This window comes from Balaenoptera borealis (genome assembly GCF_965194805.1).
Source record: "Balaenoptera borealis genome assembly, chromosome: 4".
NCBI lineage: Eukaryota > Metazoa > Chordata > Mammalia > Artiodactyla > Balaenopteridae > Balaenoptera > Balaenoptera borealis.
In genome coordinates, this window is record NC_138861.1 from 43,144,569 (window position 1) to 43,165,814 (window position 21,246).

Here is a 21,246-nt window from a genome sequence, read left to right on the forward strand (position 1 = left end):
TAGAGCATTAAATCATTTGATAATATCTAGAATCTTGGACAAAGAAAGTTTGGCTGCAGATGACAATATTGAGAAAAACATTGAGATTCAATTCTAACTGAGTCATTAGACAGTCAAAAAGAAGAATGAAACTAATATTTAGGAAGCTGAGTTATCATAACAGCTGCAATTATTGAGTATCCACAATTTCAATATAATGGGCTAGGTGCTTTATAACCATTATATCATGTAATTTATCTAACACTGCAAGAAATGTTATCCCCTATTTATAGATGAGGAAGTTGAGGCCAAGAGAGGTTACGTAGTTTTTATAAACTCACAAAACAAATGAAAGATAAAATTGGAATTTATATCCAGGCCTTTTTGTTGCTCCATGATCTCTTTTCTTTAAAAATAAGAATTAATAGCATTTTTAAAAAAATATTTATTTTTTGGCTGCGTCGGGTCTTAGTTGCAGCACACAGCGCACAGGCTCTTTGTTGAGGTGCGCAGGCTCCAGGGCAAGTGGGCTCGGTAGTTGTGGCGCGTGGGCTCTCTAGTTGTGGCACGCAGGCTCAGTTGCCCCATGGCATGTGGGATCTTAGTTCCCCGACCAGGGATTGAACCAGCGTCCTCTGCATTGCAAGACAGATTCTTAACCACTGGATCACAAGGGAAGTCCCTTTCCATGATCTCTTGCTGTCTCTTTAAGTGGAATCTTTAGATGGCCTGTGACCCAGAGGAAAATCCCCACAGTATGGAGAGAGGTAGCCAGAGTATAGGGTCTGGGGAAGTGTTGCAGTAATGTTATCACTGATGCTATATTCAGTAGAACCTATTAATTATAATAGTTAACAGAGATTGGGGACTTACTATACACCAGATACAGTGGTTTATATGTGTATTAGCTCATCTAATGCTCAGTCTTAGCTAGTAGTACTTTTATTATCTTTCTTTTACAGATGTGAAGTCCTTTTTTTTAAAACAGAACTGAGAGGGTAATCCTCAGTATTCAAGTCCATTGGACCCAGTTTGAATTTTTGAGTTTTTTATTTGAGCATTTCTAACTCTTTGTAAGGATTGGTATTTCATGACTTTATTCTTTCTTAGAGGTCTTCCAATGAGAAAATTTACTTATGTTTTTAATAGAATAAAACTTGTTATCTTGCAACTACCATATGGGTCCATTGGAAATCAAAGACACGATATGGGATCTTAATGATCCTATTTTCCTATATCTTAAAACATTTTGCTGTTTCACCACCTTAGGAACTATTTCATTATTACTCATCAGTTTTTTCCTACCATGTTAAAAGTGACTAAGACAATAAGAAAACTAAAGAATGACAGCATTGCCTAGAAGAATGATACAATAGTGAGATAAATACTTTTTGTTTGTTTGCATTGCCAAAAAGAAATCTGGAGAAACTATTTATGTAGTTGTTGTTTTTTTTAATGTTCATGCAACACAATTAAGAATTTTGGAATTTTTCATTTTTGCACATAATGGAAAGAGACTACAATACCAGATGAATACATTTCACAATTATTACACAAATCAGAAGATGACTGCAAAGAGATAGCAGTATTGACTCTTAACAATGATGGCAAAATTGATAATATCAGTGAAATTGCAGGCTATAAGTATTCCAATGATGATATCCTACGTGAATTTTCTTAAAGAGTCATTGAATAATAATGTATTTTTAAGGACAAAAGGAAATATGGTATTGTATTAGTCAAGATTCTCCAGAGAAACAGAATCAACAGCATATATAGCTATATAGAGATTTATTTTAAGAAATTGGTTCACATGATTGGCAAGGCTGGTACGTCCAAAATCTGCAGGGTAGGCTGGCAGGCTGGAGACCCAGGAAAGAGTAGCAGTGCAAGTCCAAAGGCAGCCTGCTAGCAGAATTCTTTCTTGTCCAGGGGAGGTCAGTCGTTGTTCTATTAAGGTCTTCAACTGATTGCATGACACCCCCTCACGTTATGGAGGGCAGTCTGCTTTACTGACAGTACACCAATTAAAATATAAATCTCATTCAGAAACACCCTCACAGAAACATCAGAATTATGTTTGACCAAATATTTGGACACCATGACCCAACCAAGTTGACACACAAACTATCCCAGGTATTTTCATTTAGTTAGTTGTTCAACAGGAACAACTCCAACATGCAACATTTTTTTAAAGAATCTGGACCATCCTATTTTGCTAAGAAGACATGATATTACTTCTTCTATGATGTTTATGCACCAAAATGTACTTGATATATTTGTTAGTGAACAAATGCTGAAAGTAAGTGTGTATACAAAAGTGATTTGAAGGAAACATATAATATAGAAATTTTTTTTTAATTCATTGAATTGAACATTCTAATTGGTATTTATAAATGTAAAAGTAATGGTAAACTAGAACCTACTGGAGATGAATTTGAAATCTGGAATCAACATTTACAAGGAGGATGTTTTTGTATCATTCAAGGTTTTCCAGAGAAAGAGAATCAATAGGAGATACACACATACACACACACACACCCAAAAGATTTATTTTAAGGAATTGGCTGACACTATTATAGGGATTGGCAAGTCTGCAATCCATAGGGTAGGCCAGAAGGCTGGAAACTTGGACAAGATTTCTGTGTTACAGTGTGAAGACGGAATTCCTTCTTCTCCAGGAAACCTCAAACTTTTGCTCTTAAGACCTTCAGCTGATTAGATGAGGCCCATCATGTTATGGAGGATAATCTCTTTAAAGTCAACTTTAAACCACGTCTTCAGTGTTTATTATTGTAAATGTTGATCACATCACAAAATCTGCACCTTCATAGCAACATCTAGACTGATGTTTGACCAAACAACTGGACACCATAGTCTTATCAAGTGGGCACATAAAATTAACCATCACAGTCCACCCTTTGTCAACTTAGCAGCACTTATATGCATCTCTTTAAACCACACTTAATCTCCAAATCAAGACAATAAAGTCTTACTTCCACCTAATGTGATATAACTATCCTGTGTACTATCAAAGACACAGTAACTCTTTCCCTAGAAGATGATGCAAAGTCCTTGGGTGAGGATCACTTTTTTCCTTGATCTCCTGAAACTTAAATACTATGGTGTTAAGTTAACAATAGCTATATATCATGATGTAAAGTTAATATATCTTATGTGATAAGGGAGGAAAGATAAGAGAGGGAAGAAAACAAAGGTACTTGCTTTACACACACACACACACACACACACACAAACATTCATAATAAAGTAAGGAAGAAATAAGAATTATAGTCCTCATTTCTACAGATGGTCACATGGTTGTAGCTTCTTCCATTACCCATTCCATACTGCATTTGCTCTCAGGTGGCACCTCAGTCTGTGATGGTTCTTTGCCTGGTGAGGTGACCCAAACCATCATTCCTGAAAGGTCCAGACCATTAGCAGTGCTTCCTGAAATGGACTGTTGTAGTTTTCCATTGAAATTAATCACAGGACATGGTAGTAGTAAGGGATCGCCTGGGTTCCAGGCTTACTCTTCCTTACCTCCATTGTGGAGGGGCAGTCCAAATTCTCCTTGGTAATCAGGATCAGTCACACCCGCCAACACAGTAACTCCCTTCTTTGCCTGTTGGTTCTTTTTGAGGAAGAGTTTATAGAGTACAGTAGAGAAGAGCTGGGGTCCACTTCCTTCCACCTTATGCCATATTAACTGAGATTCCTGGAAAATACATAGTGCAGGGACTGGCACATAGCAGCACTAAATAAATTATGATGGTTACAATAGCTGTTGTTGAGATTGTGACATTTGGAGGTTGAGGAAGAATTTATAGATTAGTCCAGTTTCTTCATTTTCTAGAGAAACAACCAATATCCAGCAGTAAAAAAAGTCAAATCTCCTGAAGGGGATAGGAAATGATCTTTTAATGAATGCCTGTCATCTGTCAGAAACTTTATACAGGTTGCCTTGTTACACTTCCTGTCAAGCTTGTAAGCGAATTATCTTCATTTTATTAGTAAGGAAATGGAGGCCCAAAGAATTTGAGTTATTCATGAGAGACACAAATCCATTGAGTGGCAGAATCAAGATATGAATTCCCAAACTGTTTGAATTTCCAAACTAGACTTTTACCATTTTATCACATGCCTTCTTCCTCCTAGTTCTGTTGTACCATGGCACCTTATTAAATTGCATTTTCTCAAATTAGAGGGTAACATCTACATTGAGATTAGGAAAGTTTCCACAGCCCGAATTACTATCAATTATCAATTAGTTCTTGTGATTCTAGTTTTTTACTGCTCTGTATTATTGTTTAAAATAACTCATTTGTTATTAATTAGGTAATAATTCCTATTACTAAAACTTGGTGTTTTAGGTCCAATCATATGCTTCTGTTATTTAGTCCTAATGTATAAGTTGAATGGGAAATGGTGGTCATTTATATTTGGTAAATTTACATCTGATAAATATTGTAAATAATGTAGGAGCTGCTGAAGAGAAAAAAAGTTCAAGTGTTTTGAAACTTCATTCTCTCTATATATGAAGCAAGTAAATTTTTAGATCAAGGAATTATGTTGGCTTTTCTTCTTCAGTGACAGATTAGAACTACAGCCCTGTTCTTGATATGTATACCCTTTGACTATTATAATAATGTGTAAAATACCCCTGTCCAACTGAGAATACTAAAATAACTTATCAACTAAATGAAGTTTGAGTCATGTTTTATTTTATTTTCATTGCCAAAAAAGCATATTTAATTATGTATTTATAATGCATATACATATGTATATTTATTTATGTCTAGTATCCTAATTGTTTTGTAACATTTACTACTATGTCTCTTGTACCTTACTATAAAAAAGCTTTTTTATTTTAGCCAATTAAGTTTCCAAATTATGCAATAAAATCTGAAGTTTTATACACATTTTCATCACAGAATTATGGGCGAGATTTACATTCATGAAACAGAATAGTGTCCATTTACTCCTCCTGTCTGCTTTGAATTTAGGACTGTTTTTCTCATCTGTAAATATAGGATGCCAAATTCTGCTGTATAACATATCAACCTGCTGTGATTTCATCTTACAATACTCTAGTTTTTTTGTTTATTTGTTGTTAGTAAAAGCACAGCTTTCTAGGTTATATAGATCTCCCTGTGGCTAAATTAGGACTTCTGGCATTTTCAAAGTTAATAATGTGGAACTGTGGATGTTGAGAACTTTTAGCAATGAACAGTGTTACAGGGATATGATACAATGACATATACTTTGTTATACAGTGAATAGAAAAACTATGATATTTATATCCAACTCAGTTTCATATTTTTCTTCTTCTTATTTGGTGATTTTTTAATTTTGCCTTTTACCTCTTAATGAACACCAAAGAAAATAAGAACAGTTGTGTGAACTCTAAGGGTTTTTTTTAATGTTTTCTCCTATATTCTATTTCCAGTAACGTTTATTTAGTCTTCAATATTGTAACTTAGCTTGTAAAAATGGTGCCAAAACTCTTCAGCTTTTCTGCCTTTTATTTTAGTTTTTACATACATTGATTGATAGTCCTTTTATGTAATCCTTATCTGCCAATATTTGCAAATCAAGGACTCTACAATTTTTAAGACTGAGTTCCAAGTAAAGAGTTACATGGACCTCTCTTAGATGGAAAACGCTTTTAGCATAATAAAGCTAATTTTACTTTCTGTATTTATTAATTATTGAATATTCTGTCACCTGGAAATTTAATTGTAGCTATAGCACTAACATTAAATTTGCATCTTCTAAAATTCTAGTTAATTTAATATTACATTATTTTTTTCAGCTGAAATTTAAAAATGTTTTTAACAAACTCACAATTCTCAAATTGAATGATATATCTTATAATAAGATATGATCAAAGTTTTCATTTGGTCAGATGTGTTCCTGATAATCTGTTAACTAATCAAACTTAGACTGGAAAGCTTTCTCTGCTCAAAATTTAGAGTTAGTCCTTGCCATTCATGTGTTAAGGAGTCATGTGTAATGTTTGCTAAGCTAAGACTCAGTTTATTCAGAGAGAATGAACTAAAACTGGTGTTGAGTGATCCTTCCTCAGCTGTTTGTCCAGATAGATCTGAGCTTGGGAGTCAACTGGTTGCTAAGTTTACAAAGAAATGTATATTGTTAATATTTATACTTTAAGGAGATTCAGTCAAAACACAAAAATTGCAATCTATTTTATGTCTGAAAGTTTTAGCCAATTGTTACCTAATTTGGTTGTGAAAGTTAAAGTTTCTCTGATTAATAATCTGCTATATTTTTCTTCTTAACAGCTGTGCTTACAGTATAATAGAAACAAAACGTAGAAATGAAAATTTTTCTAGTACAAAGTAGTTTCACTTTTTAAAACTATTTGATTTTAGCTATGCCTCAGAGCTGAACAATTTGGTTTATTCGACTTTTTCTGTAATCCTATAGCTAGTTGTGATTTAGATTCCTATTTATTTATTTAAACATTGAAAGAGAAAACTTCTAAAGCTAGATTTCTAAATCAGGTATTTTCCCAATAGCGATATGTTTGAGATTTTCTTTAGTCACATTTACTAATTTGTAACTGGATAAATTAAGATGACTTTTTTGTTTTAGGAAGAATTTGGCTATAATGCAGATACACAGAAACTGCTGGCTAAAAATGGAGAAACTCTTCTAGGAGCCATTAATTTTTTCATTGCCAGTGTGAACACTTTGGTGAATAAAACAATTGAGGATACATTAATGACTGTGAAACAGTATGAAAGTGCCAGGTAGGTATAGATTTTCATTATATTGTCTGTTTTACCAGGTGGTACATAATTCGGTTAAGGTTTTGGGTTGCAAATAAGAGAAACTGACTCTGGCCAATATGGGCAGAAAAAGAATTTATTAGAAGGTTATAGGGTAGCCCACAGAGCTAACAGAAAGGCAGGAGAACAGATTCTAGAAACAAGCAAGAACCAAAGCCAAGTTAATGCCTCAAAAGAATCTAATTAGGGTACTTGATGCTGCTACAGCTCCCATAAATAAAAATTTCCAAAAGGCTCCTGAGTACTTTGCTTCATTGCGTTGAGAGTATCTGGTTGAGCGTTGGCCATGTGCCCAAACCCTGCCTGCTAGGGAATAGGGAGGTGGAGGAGCTCCCAGCTCCAGCTTCCTTGGAAGAGGACAGGGCCTTGTGTTCTGCCAGGTAGATACCAGATACCCTTTCTAATCTGGCCTAAGCCTGCCTCTTCAACCATACTACCACTGCTTCCCTATAAGCAGTTACACTGCTTCTGCAGCAGCCAGACTCATAGTTTCAATTTCTCTTGAATATACTAGCTCATTTCTGCCTGCATGATTTTGTTTATGTTGGTTATTCAGATTATAACCAGCCTTCAGACTCTTCCAAATTTTACCTTTTACATAAATTATTTACCTTATATTTTCATAGTTGTTTATAATGCAGTGTTTTCATACATCCTTTTATACACACACACACACACACACACACAATTTCTCTATCTCATAACCATCCTGTTAGGTAAACAAAATGCGTATTAATAGGTACTTAGAAATGTCTAAAAAGTAGCAGATCTACGATAGCATTTTTCAACTTTTGATTCCAGGCTCAATTTTTTTCCCCCACTCATTCTTGTCCCCTTTGAGTTTTTTTCCTCTGAACACTTGATTTCTTTATTTTCTGTTATACTTTATATAGCATAGTTGAAGATAGTGCAAATTTTACCTTTTGGATATATAACTTTACTTTTGGCCTCTTGATGTAGTTTAATGATGTGAGAAATGCCTATGAAAACTCTAAACTCATCTGGTGTTTTTGCTATTGAGTGCTTATTCTTAAGTATATATGTCCTTATGCTTTATATAGCTAGAAGCCCAAACCATTTGGAAAGTTAACTTTTTTTTTTCTTAAAATTTATTGGTGGTAGTTACTGAAAACATTTTTGTACCTTATAAACACTTATACAATTCCAATTCAAGCTGTAAAAAGTTACTACCATGTTCTGTCTGTAGCTTGCTGTTTTACACACACACCCTCCTTACTCTCCTGAAACTTTTTTTTTTCTATTGAACTATAGTTGATTTACAGTATTGTGTTAGTTTCAGGTGTATAGCAAAATGATTCAGTTATGTATATATTCTTGTTCAGATTCTTTTCCTTTATAGGTTATTACAAGATACTGAATATAGTTCCCTGTGGTATACAGTAAATCCTTGTTGTTTATGTATTTTATATATAGTGGTGTGTATCTGTTATCCCTCCCCCCCTTTCCCCTTTGGTAACCAAATGTTTGTTTTCTATGTGTGTGAGTCTTTCTGAGTTGTAAATAAGTTCACTTGTATTATTTTTTAGATTCCACAAATAAGTGATATCATGTAGTATTTGTCTTTCTCTGTCTGACTTAGTTCACTTAGTATGGTAATCTCTGGATCCATCCATGTTGCTACAAATGGCATTATTTCATTCTTTTTTATGGCTGAGTAGTATTCCATTGTATATATGTACCACATCTTTATCCATTCATCTGTCAATGAACACTTAGGTTGCTTCCATGTCTTGGCTATTGTAAGTAGTGTTGTTGTGAACATTGGGGTGCATGTATCTTTCTGAATTAGAGTTTTCATCTTTTCCAGATAAGAGCCCAGGAGTGGGATTACTGGATCATATGGTAACTCTATTTTTAGTTTTTTAAGGTACCTCCATACTGTTTTCCATAGTGGCTGCACCAATTTACCGTCCCACCAACAGTGTAGGATGGTTCCCTTTTCTCCAGACCCCCTCTAGCATTTATTTATTATTTGTAGACTTTTTGATGATGGTCACTCTGACTGGTGTGAGGTGATACCTCATTGTAGTTTTGATTTGCATTTCTCTAATAATTAGAGATGTTGAGCAACCTTTCATGTGCCTAGTGGCCGTCTGTATGTCTTCTCTGGAGAAATGTCTATTTAGGTCTTGTCCCATTTTTTGATTGGGTTATTTTTTTGATATTAAGTTGTATGAGCTGTTTGTATATTTTGGAAGTTAATTCCTTGTCGGTCACATCGTTTGCAAATATTTTCTCCCAGTCTGTACATTGTCTTTTCGTTTTGTTTATGGTTTCCTTTGCTGTGCAAAAGCTTATGTTTGATTAGGTCCCATTTGTTTATTTTTGCTTTTGTTTCTATTACCTTGGGAGACTGATCTAAGAAAATATTGCTACAATTGATGTCAGAGAATGTTTTACCTATGTTCTCTTCTAGGAATTTTAAGGTGTCATGTTTTATATTTAAGTCTTTAAGCCATTTTGAGTTTGTTTTTGTGTATGGTGTGAGGGTGTATTGTAACTTCATTGATTTACATGCGGCTGTCCAGCTTTCCCAACACCACTTGTGGAAGAGACTGTCTTTTCTCCATTGTATATTCTTGCCTCTTTTGTCAAAGATTAATTGACCATAGGTGTATGGGTTTATTTCTGGGCTCTCTGTTCTGTTTCATTGATCCATATGTCCATTTTTGTGCCAATACCACGCTGTTTTGATTACTGTAGCTTTGTAGTGTTATCTGAGGTCTGGGAGGGTTATGCCTCCTGCTTTGTTCTTTTTCCTCCAGATTGCTTTGGCAGTTCTGGGTCTTTTGTGGTTCCCTACAAATTTTAGGATTATTTGTTCTACTTCTGTGAAAAAAGTCATGGGTAATTTGAATAGCGATCTCATTAAATCTGTAGATTGCTTTAGGTAGTATGGCAATTTTAATAATAGTAATTTTTTCCAATCCAAGAGTATGGGATATCTTTCCATTTCTGTGAGTCACCTTCAATTTCCTTTATCAGTGTTTTATAGTTCTTAGCATATAGTTCTTTCACCTCCTTGGTTAGGTTTATTCCTAGGTTTGTTTTATTTTGTTTTGTTTTGTTTTATTTGATGAAATTTTAAACGGGATTTTTTTTTTTTTATGGAAGGTTAACTTTTGATCTTTGCACAAGAAGAGATGCTTCTATCCTATGCTGTGTTTGTAATTTTCAGTTTAGTATTAACATACTAAATCAGATTCTTACCAGATCTAAATCAGATTCTTAATGACTTGGATAGGAAGGTCAAGACAAATAGCTGTGGTTATCAGGTGGGAGAAGGACACAGATGGATCTGTGTGCCTTATTTAGGTTTTGGGCTTGGTTTTTTATTTTTCTTTATTGTTTGAAGTATTTACTAACATAATATTAAAATCAGAAGGTGGGAAAAAAGAAACAGAAGAAATCTATCACTATGATTTCCCTCAATAACATTGCAGGAATGTCTCAATAAGGTATCTTTCAGTGGGACTTCCTTCAGTTCCCTGTACTTGGTTTTCCAGTCTCTGTTTAAATCCTTTCATGGGCATTGCCTGTATTTTTCAAAGTATATACATTATTTCAAAGTATATACATTTATTATGTAAATTTTTCACTTCTGTAAACTCTGTTTGGTTCTTTTCCAAATCTATCTATTCCTTATTCTTAGTATCCTAATTTATTTTCCCTTTTACCTCTTTAATCATTTTAAGCATTCTTATTTTCTAGTCTAAAAAGATTATTTTAAATATGTGCTTTTGAAGATGAAAATTCTTTTGTTCTAAAAGTATCCTCTATCACTTCCCAGTTAAGAACTACATGAATCTAGTTTCTATCTCTCTACTTTGTAATTGTCCACCTGTCCTGAAATATATTTTAGCTACTATTTTTAGTTTTAGGTATTTTAAAATATAAAATATATTCAGGGGCTTCCCTGGTGGCGCAGTGGTTGAGAATCTGCCTGCCAATGCAGGGGACACAGGTTCGAGCCCTGGTCCGGGAAGAGCCCACATGCCGCAGAGCAACTAAGCCCGTGCGCCACAACTACTGAGCCTGCGCTCTAGAGCCCACGAGCCACAACTACTGAGCCCGCGTGCCACAACTACTGAAGCCCGTGTGCCTAGAGCCCATGCTCTGCAACAAGAGAAGCCACGGCGATGAGAAGCCCGTGCACCGCAACAAAGAGGAGCCCCCACTCGCCGCAGCTAGAGAAAGCCCATGCGCAGCAACGAAGACCCAATGCAGCCAAAAATAAATTAATTAAATAAATAAATTTATAAAAAAATATATATATATTTCACTTGAAGCATGTCATATGTTTCTCTTCAGCGTTAATTTCTAACATGCTTTTAAAAATATTAACCCAGGGCTTCCGTGGTGGCACAGTGGTTGAGAATCTGCCTGCCAATGCAGGGGACACGGGTTCGAGCCCTGGTCTGGGAAGATCCCACGTGCCATGGAGCAGCTGGGCCCGTGAGCCACAATTACTGAGCCTGCGCGTCTGGAGCCTGTGCTCCACAACAAGAGAGGCCGCGATAGTGAGAGGCCCGTGCACCGTGATGAAGAGTAGCCCCCGCTTGCCACAACTAGAGAAAGCCCTCGCACAGAAACGAAGACCCAACACAACCATAAATAAATAAATAAACAAATACTTAAAAAAAAAAATTAACCCATATTAAAGAAAGACAAATATATTAGATGTCACTGTTCATACAGAAAACATTTTATATTTAATTTGCAAAGGAGAAAAATAAGCCTCTAGAGGTTAAATGGTTTGTTCCCAGGAATCAATTTCAAAGCCAAAATGAAAACCCATGGGCTCCTTACCTTCTATTTTTGATCATTAGGCCTCAAGCCTGAACTGGACTAATCTCAAATTTTCACATCTAATTATAAAAAATAATTTTCATGTCTCATGAGGAATCTGACTCAATGTACAATGTGATATAAAATCTCAATTTAGGGCTTCCCTGGTGGTGCAGTGGTTGAGAATCTGCCTGCCAATGCAGAGGACACGGGTTCGAGCCCTGGTCTGGGAAGATCCCACATGCTGCAGAGCAACTAGGCCCGTGAGCCACAATTACTGAGCCTGCGCGTCTGGAGCCTGTGCTCCGCAACAAGAGGCCGCGATAGTAAGAGGCCTGCGCACCACGATGAAGAGTGGCCCCCACTTGCCGCAACTAGAGAAAGCCCTCGCACAGAAACGAAGACCCAACACAGCCATAAATAAATAAATAAATAAAATAAAAAATAAATAAATTAATTTAAAAATAAATAAAATTTTTAAAAAATCTCAATTTATCCAATGTATAGGTTTGTTTAAAACTTTTGAGCAAAATTATAAACCAGGTTATGTGTACTTGGTAGCTGGTTATCAGGAAACTTTTAGAATACCTCTGTGTGTACTTTAAAAACCAACAACAGTAATGACCTCATCCCATAATTTATTCTCTTTTATTGAAATTGCAATATATGATTTTATTCATTAAGTTTAGCTTGGTGGTTAACTTTTCTGTACATTTATGGAGTAGCTGAGGCATTGACTAGTTATAACACTAAAACATTGTCTACTGAGGGATAACACTGAAAAAGAATCCCAGATTAAAAGTTTCTCAGTAGCTGAATTTTCTTCTCTGTCAGAACCAGAATTGAGTTTTAGGGCAAGGGTCAGCTATTTGATCAGCACAAAAAGTGGCAGTTTAGGCAAATGTCCGGGTGGCCTTTTAATGCTCCCTATTATGTATTGTACAAGTATTTCCTAGCTGTCTGGTGCTTCGTGTATAGAAAATCTTATAACAGCCCATTCAACACTTCTCTATAGCAGCACCAACAAGGGAGCCTATTGTGGTCAAAACTTTTCAGATGTGGACACCTGTTCTCTAGAAGTTTTATAGAAGCCATAAAGTAACCAGCTATCACTAACTTTATTGGTATGGACTCAGGGCAGACTGGCAAGCTTGAAGTGAAGAGTTGCATTTTGAAAACTTAGTATACTTCTCTTCCTAGTGTTAATGAGCACTGTTAGATAAGCTCTTAGGGAAAGTTTTACTTTGACACCATCTACAAACTGGATATAAATTAAAGGTTATAAGGTCAGTATTATAACCTTGACTGTGTTTAAATTAACTGCTGTTATTTAAAAGTATACCCGAGGCTATGAGGAATATTTGTCTTCACATTAAATCACCACACATTACCGTTTATTTTTGTCTACTTTTTTCTCTCATTTTCTACTGTTTTTAGTGTGTTTGCTTCAGGCCATCCCTCTTCTAATTTGGCTGAAATAGTAAGCACTCTAAAAATATTAGTTATTAGCAGGTGTCCCAAGTACTTTGTACATATATTTTTTTGTGGAGATTATTATTTCCATTTGTAGATGAAAAACTGAAGCAGAAAGAGAGAAAAAAAAAACTAGCTCAAGACATTAGAGCCAGTGAAGGGCAGAGTGGTCATGCAATTTGGCCATAGAACCCATGGAATTTAACTAGCTATTCCCATGTCAGTCTTGCCTCCTAAATTTTTAGTAACTGTCTCCTCCTCCTTAGCTTTACTGCCATTGTCCTTCCTGATTCAGTGACTCATTTTTCTTTTGCCCACAGTCTTCTAATTGGTTTCCTTGCTTCTGATTTCTTAATCTACTCTGGTCCATCCTCCATGCCTTATATTACCACTAGAGTCACCTTTCTATCCTGAGCGAATAGAATGTGTCACTTTTTAGATCAAAGTTCTGCCATGGCTTTCCATCACTTGTCCTACTGGAGTCAATCTGATCCCTTTAATATGGCCCGTAAGGTCCTGCTTAATCTCAATCCTGCCTTCCTGTCTGATACTAATTCCTTTCGTTATCTTATTCCAACTTCAGGTTTTTAAATTATTGAATTACTTCCCAAATGTGTCATGGTATTTTACAAATCTATGCCTTTATTCATGCTGTTCTCCTCCTGAAATATTCTACCAATTTCCCGGCCCCAATCCACCTCATAAACTCCTACCATCCTTTGAAATTTAATTGTTTTAATTCTCTTCTGAAATACCTTTTCAGATGCCTGATTAAGTAATTCTTCCTCTTGATTTCCACCATACCTTATCTTCCCTCCCCTATGGCAGTATCCATTATCTCATTTTGTTGTCGTGTTTAAGAGCTTCTCTCCCTCTAGGCTGTTAGCTTCTTGAAGATAAGCTATGAAGATGAGCAGATAGTTCTCCTTTCTAGCACAGTGCCTGGAACATAGAATGTTAATACTTAATGTTTGTTGAATGAATCATTGTATCAATGAATGAACAAATGATATGCTTTTGACCCTGAAAGATAAAGTTACTAAATTCAGTACGAGTTGCGAATAAATTAGGCTTGGTGTGAGGGACTGATGTGTTCTTTCTCGAGTCGTATATACATTCTAGAGTAAGTTGTTTATTACTTCCTGAAATAGGAGATATGAATTGTACTATAGATATTTTAATAAAGAGTTTTAGTTTTAGGGCATAAGTTTGTGGTGCTGATTTTGACTAAATTAGAGATCACTTTGCTTCTTCCTAGCTGAGTACTGAATAGTTGACACTGCTGGATAAGTCACTGTTTAATTAGCAAGGTAGTGCTATACCTACACAGGTGCTTTGACAGAGGTATTGTGAGGTGCTGTGGAATTGTGGTTTGTCGGTGGTGGGGTAATTATCTCAGTTAGTGGTGGGAGAGTATTAGGGGAGGCATCTCAGGGAGCACAAGGTGATAAGTCCTCTGTAGTAGATGCCATTGTCACATTCTAAATACTAATGTTACGGAAATCCGTCTAGAGTTCCCATAAGGTAGTCACTAGGCACATGTGTCTATGGATAATGAAATGTGGCTAGCCTGAATTGAGATGTGATGGAAGCTTAAAATACAATGGGGACTTCCCTGGTGGCACAGTGGTTAAGAATCCGCCTGTCAATGCAGGGGACACAGGTTCGAGCCCTGGTCCAGGAAGATCCCACCTGCCACGGAGCAACTAAGCCCGTGCGCCACAACTACTGAGCCTGAGCTCTAGAGCCCGCGAGCCACAATTACTGAGCCCGCACGCCACAACTACTGAAGCCCTTGTGCCTAGAGCCCGTGCTCCACAACAAGAGAAGCCACCGCAATGAGAATCCCGTGCACCTCAACAAAGAGCAGCCCCCGCTTGCCGCAACTAGAGAAAGCCCACATGCAGCAATGAAGACCCAATGCAGCCAAAAAATAAAATAAATTTTAAATTTTTTAATTAATTAATTAATTAATTTCAAAAAAAACAATGGATTTCAGAAACTCAGTCCCCCTCTCCCCCCAAAAGTAAAATAGTTCATTAGCAATTTTTTTGCATTGATATATGTTACAGAGATAATATTTTGGATATATTGTGTAAAATTAAATATACTGTCAAACAGGTGAAGTTAACTCTTATTATTTTAACATGACTGCTAGAAAATTTAAGTTACATATGTGGCTTGCATTATATTTCTGTTGTGCGTTGCTGACCTAGAGTATACTTTAAGAAGCGCCAGCCCACAGTTAACTCCCTTTTACCATTTAGTTTATGTCATTCTAAAGTCTACTATCCCAACACAGCCAAAATTTAAAAAAAATAAAATAAAATCTACTATCCTCACCTGCTTTGCCTTATCAACATTAACCAATTCACATGGGGGTTTGATCATTACCCCAATCTTGCTAGCATTACGTTTTAACATCTGTTTTTTAAACTGGTTTTTATTTATTTATTTTTTTTAGCCTCATGGCACATGGGATCTTAGTTCCCCCACCAGGGACTTACCTGGCACCCCCTGCATTGGAAGCACAGAGTCTTAACCACTGGACCACCAGGGAAGTCCCTAAACTGGTTTTTAAATTGTGGAGGGACTTCCCTGGTGGTCCAGTGGTTAAGAATCCACCTTCCAGTGCAGGGGACCCGGGTTTGATCCCTCGTCGGGAAACTAAGATCAAATGTGCCGCGGGACAACTAAGCCCGCGCACCGCAACTACTGAGCCTGCGTGCTCTGGAGCCTGCGTGCCACAACTAGAGAGAAGCCCACGCGCCGCAGCAAAGAGCCTGTGAGCTGCAACGAAAGATCCCATCTGCTGCAACTAAGACCCAATGCAGCCAAAAATAAATAAATAAATAAATATTTTAAAAATAAATAAACTGTGGAAATTTTACTCGTCAGTTAATACTGTTCTTGGAAAGGAATAGTTAATGAGATTAAGAAGCAGCCCCTCCCCTCCCCTCCCACCATGCTTATATTAATAGCTCTTTGTGCTAAAGAAATACTTGATTTTAAAGGCATAAGGTGGGCTTCCCTGGTGGTGCATTGGTTAGGAATCTGCCTGCCAATGCAGGGGACATGGGTTCGAGCCCTGGTCCAGCAAGATCCCATATGCCATGGAGCGGCTAAGCCCATGCGCCACAACTACTGAGCCTGCACACCTAGAGCCCATGCTCTGCAACAAGAGAAGCCACTGCAATGAGAAGCCTGCGCACCACAACGAAGAGTAACCCCTACTCGCCTCAACTAGAGAAAGCCCGCGCATAGCAAGGAAGACCCAACGCAGCCAAAAATAAATAAATTAATTAAATTTTAAAAAAATAAAAAATAAAAAAATAAAAGCATAAGGTATCAAATATGTATGAGAATTATTATATATTAATGTATAATATGGAACAATTATGTAGTTCCACTTCACGTCCTGAACTTATTTCACACTGTCTTTGTAGTGTGCTTCACTTATTCTCTTCTTTCCAGAATTGAATATGATGCATATCGTACTGATTTGGAAGAACTGAATCTTGGACCACGTGATGCAAACACTCTGCCAAAGATTGAGCAATCACAGCATTTGTTCCAAGCACATAAGGAAAAATACGATAAAATGCGCAATGATGTTTCTATCAAGTTGAAATTTCTAGAAGAAAATAAGGTAAATTTATTCTTTACCTTCTGAGATCTTTCTGTGGACTTTAAAATAAAGTCATCCTAAAGAGAGATAAATAGAAAGTTTTTTGTTTCTGTTAACTGTCTTTCACTATAGAATTGACCCTTGAACAGCTTGGGGGTTAGGGGTGCCAACCCTCCGTACAGTCAAAAATCCACATGTAACTCACAGTTGGTCCCCCCGAATCCAGGGTTCCCCGGAGTCTGCACTTCCACATCTGCAGGTTCAACCAACCACAGATCATGCAATTCTGTAGTATTTACTGTTGAAAAAACTTCATGTATATGTGGACCCATGCAGTTCCAACCTATGTTGTTCAGGGGTCAACTTTGGAATTGTTGGAAGTGGGATTCCATTTATAATCAGCATTTTAGTTTTTAGAAGTACATAAAATATATTTACCTTTCTGTCTTAAAAGTCATCTTTCACATGTAACAATTGGCAAAAAATACTTGATGTTGATCTTCAGATTGGTGTTGGTATCAAGTGCTTTAAAAAGTTACATAATGATAGATTCTGTTCTGAGTATTTTGAAAACTTTTTATTAATGGTAGGTACAGATTTCAGGAAGGGAACATCATTCTTCCCAGTAACTAATAAATGAGGAATGACTGAAAGTTTCCGTTGAGGGCTGCAGTTAGCATAACCTAGAATAAATAAGCCAGGAAACCAATTTTACACATTATTTTCATGTAACATGAATACATCCAAGGACTAGAACAGTAGGAGCTGAGAGGGACCTGCTTTCCTTGGAGGTAGAGTCAGGTAATAGCAGGCTCCTGAGCTTTGGTTTAAGTGAAGGACAGGTTCCCATGTTTAACATTACATGCATACTCAGTTTGGGGAGGGGGATTGCAGTTCTGAAAATGGGAGAGCCAGTAGTGAGCTCGGTACAGAGGAGGTGTAGATCAGTCCTCTGGAGATGGGGTCTCATCACTGCACATTGGTGGTCCCCTTCCTGTGCTTTTCACATCCTCTGAAGTCATAATAGACCTTCAGCTCTGCTTTCTTCCAGGTATCGTCTTAATATTATTCTTCAGTTCTAATTGTCTGTTGATATCTTCTTGTTTTCCTTAACATTTCCTTAGAAACTCTTCTGGCTACCATAAGAGCCACATACATTTCCTTCAGGCCAGCAGTATCACGCACTTTTTTTTTTTTTTAGCTACAATGGGTGAAAAGTACTGATTTTCCATTACACTGAAACCATTATAGTGTCAGTAAAGGAAACCTCAGCGGAGTCATCAGACAGCTTGCCCAGCACCATTCAGACAAGAGCACAGTGAGCCTTTTAGCATTCATTAGCTGAGCACGTGAGATGGCATTCATTTCAGTCATTTGGTTTAATATTTTGAAGGATAGGAAAATGTCAATACTTAGATATAGACATATATTTTAAATAAAAATATTTTTTACATACTCCCCTAGAATCAGCACGGTACAGTGTGGTGCTAAATGAAATATGCTAGCATTTTATGGGCTCTACCTAAAGCTAATTTGAATGGAAAGAAAGGAATTTGTCTAATTTGGGGGTTCAGGACCTCTGCCAATAGAGAAAATTATTTTAGGAAATGTTTAAAATGGTAATTGTGGTCTATTGGAATCTATTGGTATTTATTGTGTGCTATTCTCTGGATAGTGAGATTATGGGTAATTTTTATTTTCTATGTATTTTTCTGTATTCTAGACATTTTCAGTGAAAAGTTACATTGCTTTTATAAAAAGGAGAGAAACTTATTTTGAAAGAATTAGTATCCCTAAACCATCTATGTTTATATGGTTCTTGCCAGAGTAAATAAAAATAAGCAAATTATACAAAGATAAATAATGCCTGTGTGACTGCTGCTTCTCTTACTATATAACTGTTTTTGAAACTTGGCAGTAGATCTCCAGATTTAGACATGAATCAGGGAAGGCAGTTATTTGTCAGTTACTAGGCATTTTACTTATATTCTCTCACTTAATCCTCGTAACAGCCTTCATACTCAGGAGACACACTGAGAAGTGAGGAAAGAAGAGACCAGCCAGGTCATCTCTGTAAATTGTACATGTCAGTCAGGTGGCTCTCACATCCAATTTTATCTTATTGGCATTGAAGAATTCTTAAAGTTGGGAGTAACAGAAAATTATGACTTAAAAACACTCTTCAGGCACCATAGTAAGGGTCTGTACTAGGATCATTGCATTAGCAGAGAAAGGAAAGAGCAGTGGTTTCAAGGCTGCATGACAGGAATTAGGAAATCAACATAGGAAGTTGGTTTGGCCTGAAGCTTATGAGGGATGAAGGTTGGGAACTTGTTCTATTTAACCCAGTATTTAGTTTGAAATGACAACAAGATATTCACATGGAAACAACTGGTAGGAAGTTTATGATGTGGGTTTGCAGTTTGGATGAACAAGGTCAGGGTTCCAGAGATAAAGGTTTAGAAGTCATTACTTTGAGAATAGTGTCATCATTGTCACATCTTCTCTTCTTTCAACCTTCCTTACTATAAAATAAAAAAGAAAATTGCCTTTATTCTCAAGGATTTTATGTTCTTAGAGAACCTAGAAATATTCTTTGTTTGGGGTTTTCTGCAGTTGTCATCAAGTTAAGTTTCAGTTTCAACTCAGTAATCATTAATCAGCTATGTCTAAAATAAAATCTAAAAGAAACTCTGATCTTTTTATCTTTTGTGTTTAATTCTTTAAGACTATAAAAAGATAATGTTTTTGGTCTCTGTTATTTTAAGCAATAAACAACTATAATTTGGGTGAAGACTTAGATCCATGAGAAGATTTTTCTTTGTTTTTTATTATTGTTGTTGAACAACTTTTACCCTTTTCTCTTCTTTTATAGCTCTAACAAAGGGAGGAAAAAGCAAGCCTTTAGGCCTAGGAATTGCCTGTCATTCCTGTTTGCTCTCTTGACAGTTTGAAATGCCTCAAATTGGGGGTTTTCTTCTCTTGTTGAACTACAACTGAATTTATACCTTAGTATTTCTTTTATACACAATTGTCAGGTAATCTACTTAGCACTTGAATTTTAACAAAATATACTATACTCTTTCTATTTCTTAAATATTGTATATTAAATTTTTTTTAAAATGTAAGTTATCTGAAACATCGATGAGTGCTATTTTGTAATTTGATGATTTCCTGAAGGCAACTGTTTTTTTCTAAGTTTGTTTTTGCAGCTTTTTTTGTGGGTGGGTGGGTGGCAGGGGAGGGGTTCTTTTGTTTCTCATATCCTGGCTTTTGGAGTGTCCTACCATAGCAACACTTCTCTTGCAAAATGCGAGACCAGATAACCAAACAACTAGAATAGTGCAGAAGTAAAATAGTCACTCAGACTGTGACTATCGTTATAAATTTTAGTGGCCAAACATTGTGAGAATATTTTTGTTTTTTTTTTTTTTTTGAACTTTTTAAAAAAATTTGAGAGTGACTGGGAGATGGATTCTTTACTATTATTTTAGAAAATTGAGGTGTTTATATGTGCTTAGTCTAACCTTCCTTCTCTCTGGCAAAACAAAGGGAATAGGTGTGTAAAATACCTATGTGCATACCAGGGTGTGTATGTGCATGCATTAATGCTGAGAGATGTGTGCACATATCCATGTTTGTCATTTCCCCTTAATGGAAAAACTTGAATTCTTCTACTGTTTACAATCTGTACTCTATCCAGTCCCCTGCCCTACCCCCAACCCTCCTGATATATTTTGTTTACCTTTAACCTAAACAACCCTCTGATATTCTCTTCCTTGTTTACTAAACAACACTGAGTTGCATAACAGTAAGGACACAGTTAATTAGGCTCTTCTAATGTTTCTCCTTTCATCAATATTTCTTCTAGACCTTTAAATAATGTAACTTGAGCTATTTTCTGACTTAAGGCAGTTTATTTACCTTTTTATTGTACCTTTGAAGGTTCAATACAAAACAGAAGCTAGAAAATAGAAAACATAGTCAAGAGAGAAAATAGTCATTTCTGGTGCTTTGTAGACTTTGTGGGAACACAGAACACATTGTAAATCAACTATACTTCAATTTAAAAAAAAAACACAACAAAGTAAACATACTCACATAATGTGAGACAGCTATATATGTAGTTGTGGTTACCCAGTGACTTTATACAAATATGTACTGTAATAGGAAATACCCAAAGCCTAGTACATTTTTATAACAACATGCTGTAAATGTTTAGAAAAGCTTGGAGAGCAAAGGTATTCTTCTCTTTGAGAAGAAAAAATATAAGCCTCTGAATTTAAAAAATGGATATCTGTTGCCAGATTTTAAGAAACATGTTAATCATTACTTAATATGTAATGATTAACATGTTTAATCAGATACATTCTTGAAATCTCTTTTTCCCTATTGTCAAAAGAAAAGGACCCTAACTTTTTACTCTTGATATTTTTAAAATAGTCATGCCAGTGATGTACTGTCATCTTTATTTCTGTAACTGTAGGCATAAACAGTATTCTTGGTATTTGCTCATAAGTCAAGTGAAATGAAGTTCTA

General features: G+C 36.1%; 1 protein-coding gene across 10 annotated transcripts in view; it reads left to right on the forward strand.

Annotated features, from left to right (window-relative positions):
* Positions 1 to 21,246, forward strand: part of ARFIP1 (ARF interacting protein 1) — a 129,451-nt gene that overhangs the window by 86,674 nt on the left and 21,531 nt on the right. For 9 of the 10 annotated variants that reach the window (XR_014244525.1, XM_082391551.1, XM_082391550.1 and 6 more), the window contains 2 exons: positions 6,601 to 6,758; positions 16,554 to 16,728. Coding sequence is in view for 9 of the 10 variants with exons in the window: in XM_082391551.1 (XP_082247677.1) it covers positions 6,601 to 6,758; positions 16,554 to 16,728 (333 nt within the window). In the remaining variant the exon portion in view is untranslated. The remainder of the gene's footprint in view (positions 1 to 6,600; positions 6,759 to 16,553; positions 16,729 to 21,246) is intronic. The other variant, XM_082391545.1, reaches the window with a different exon arrangement.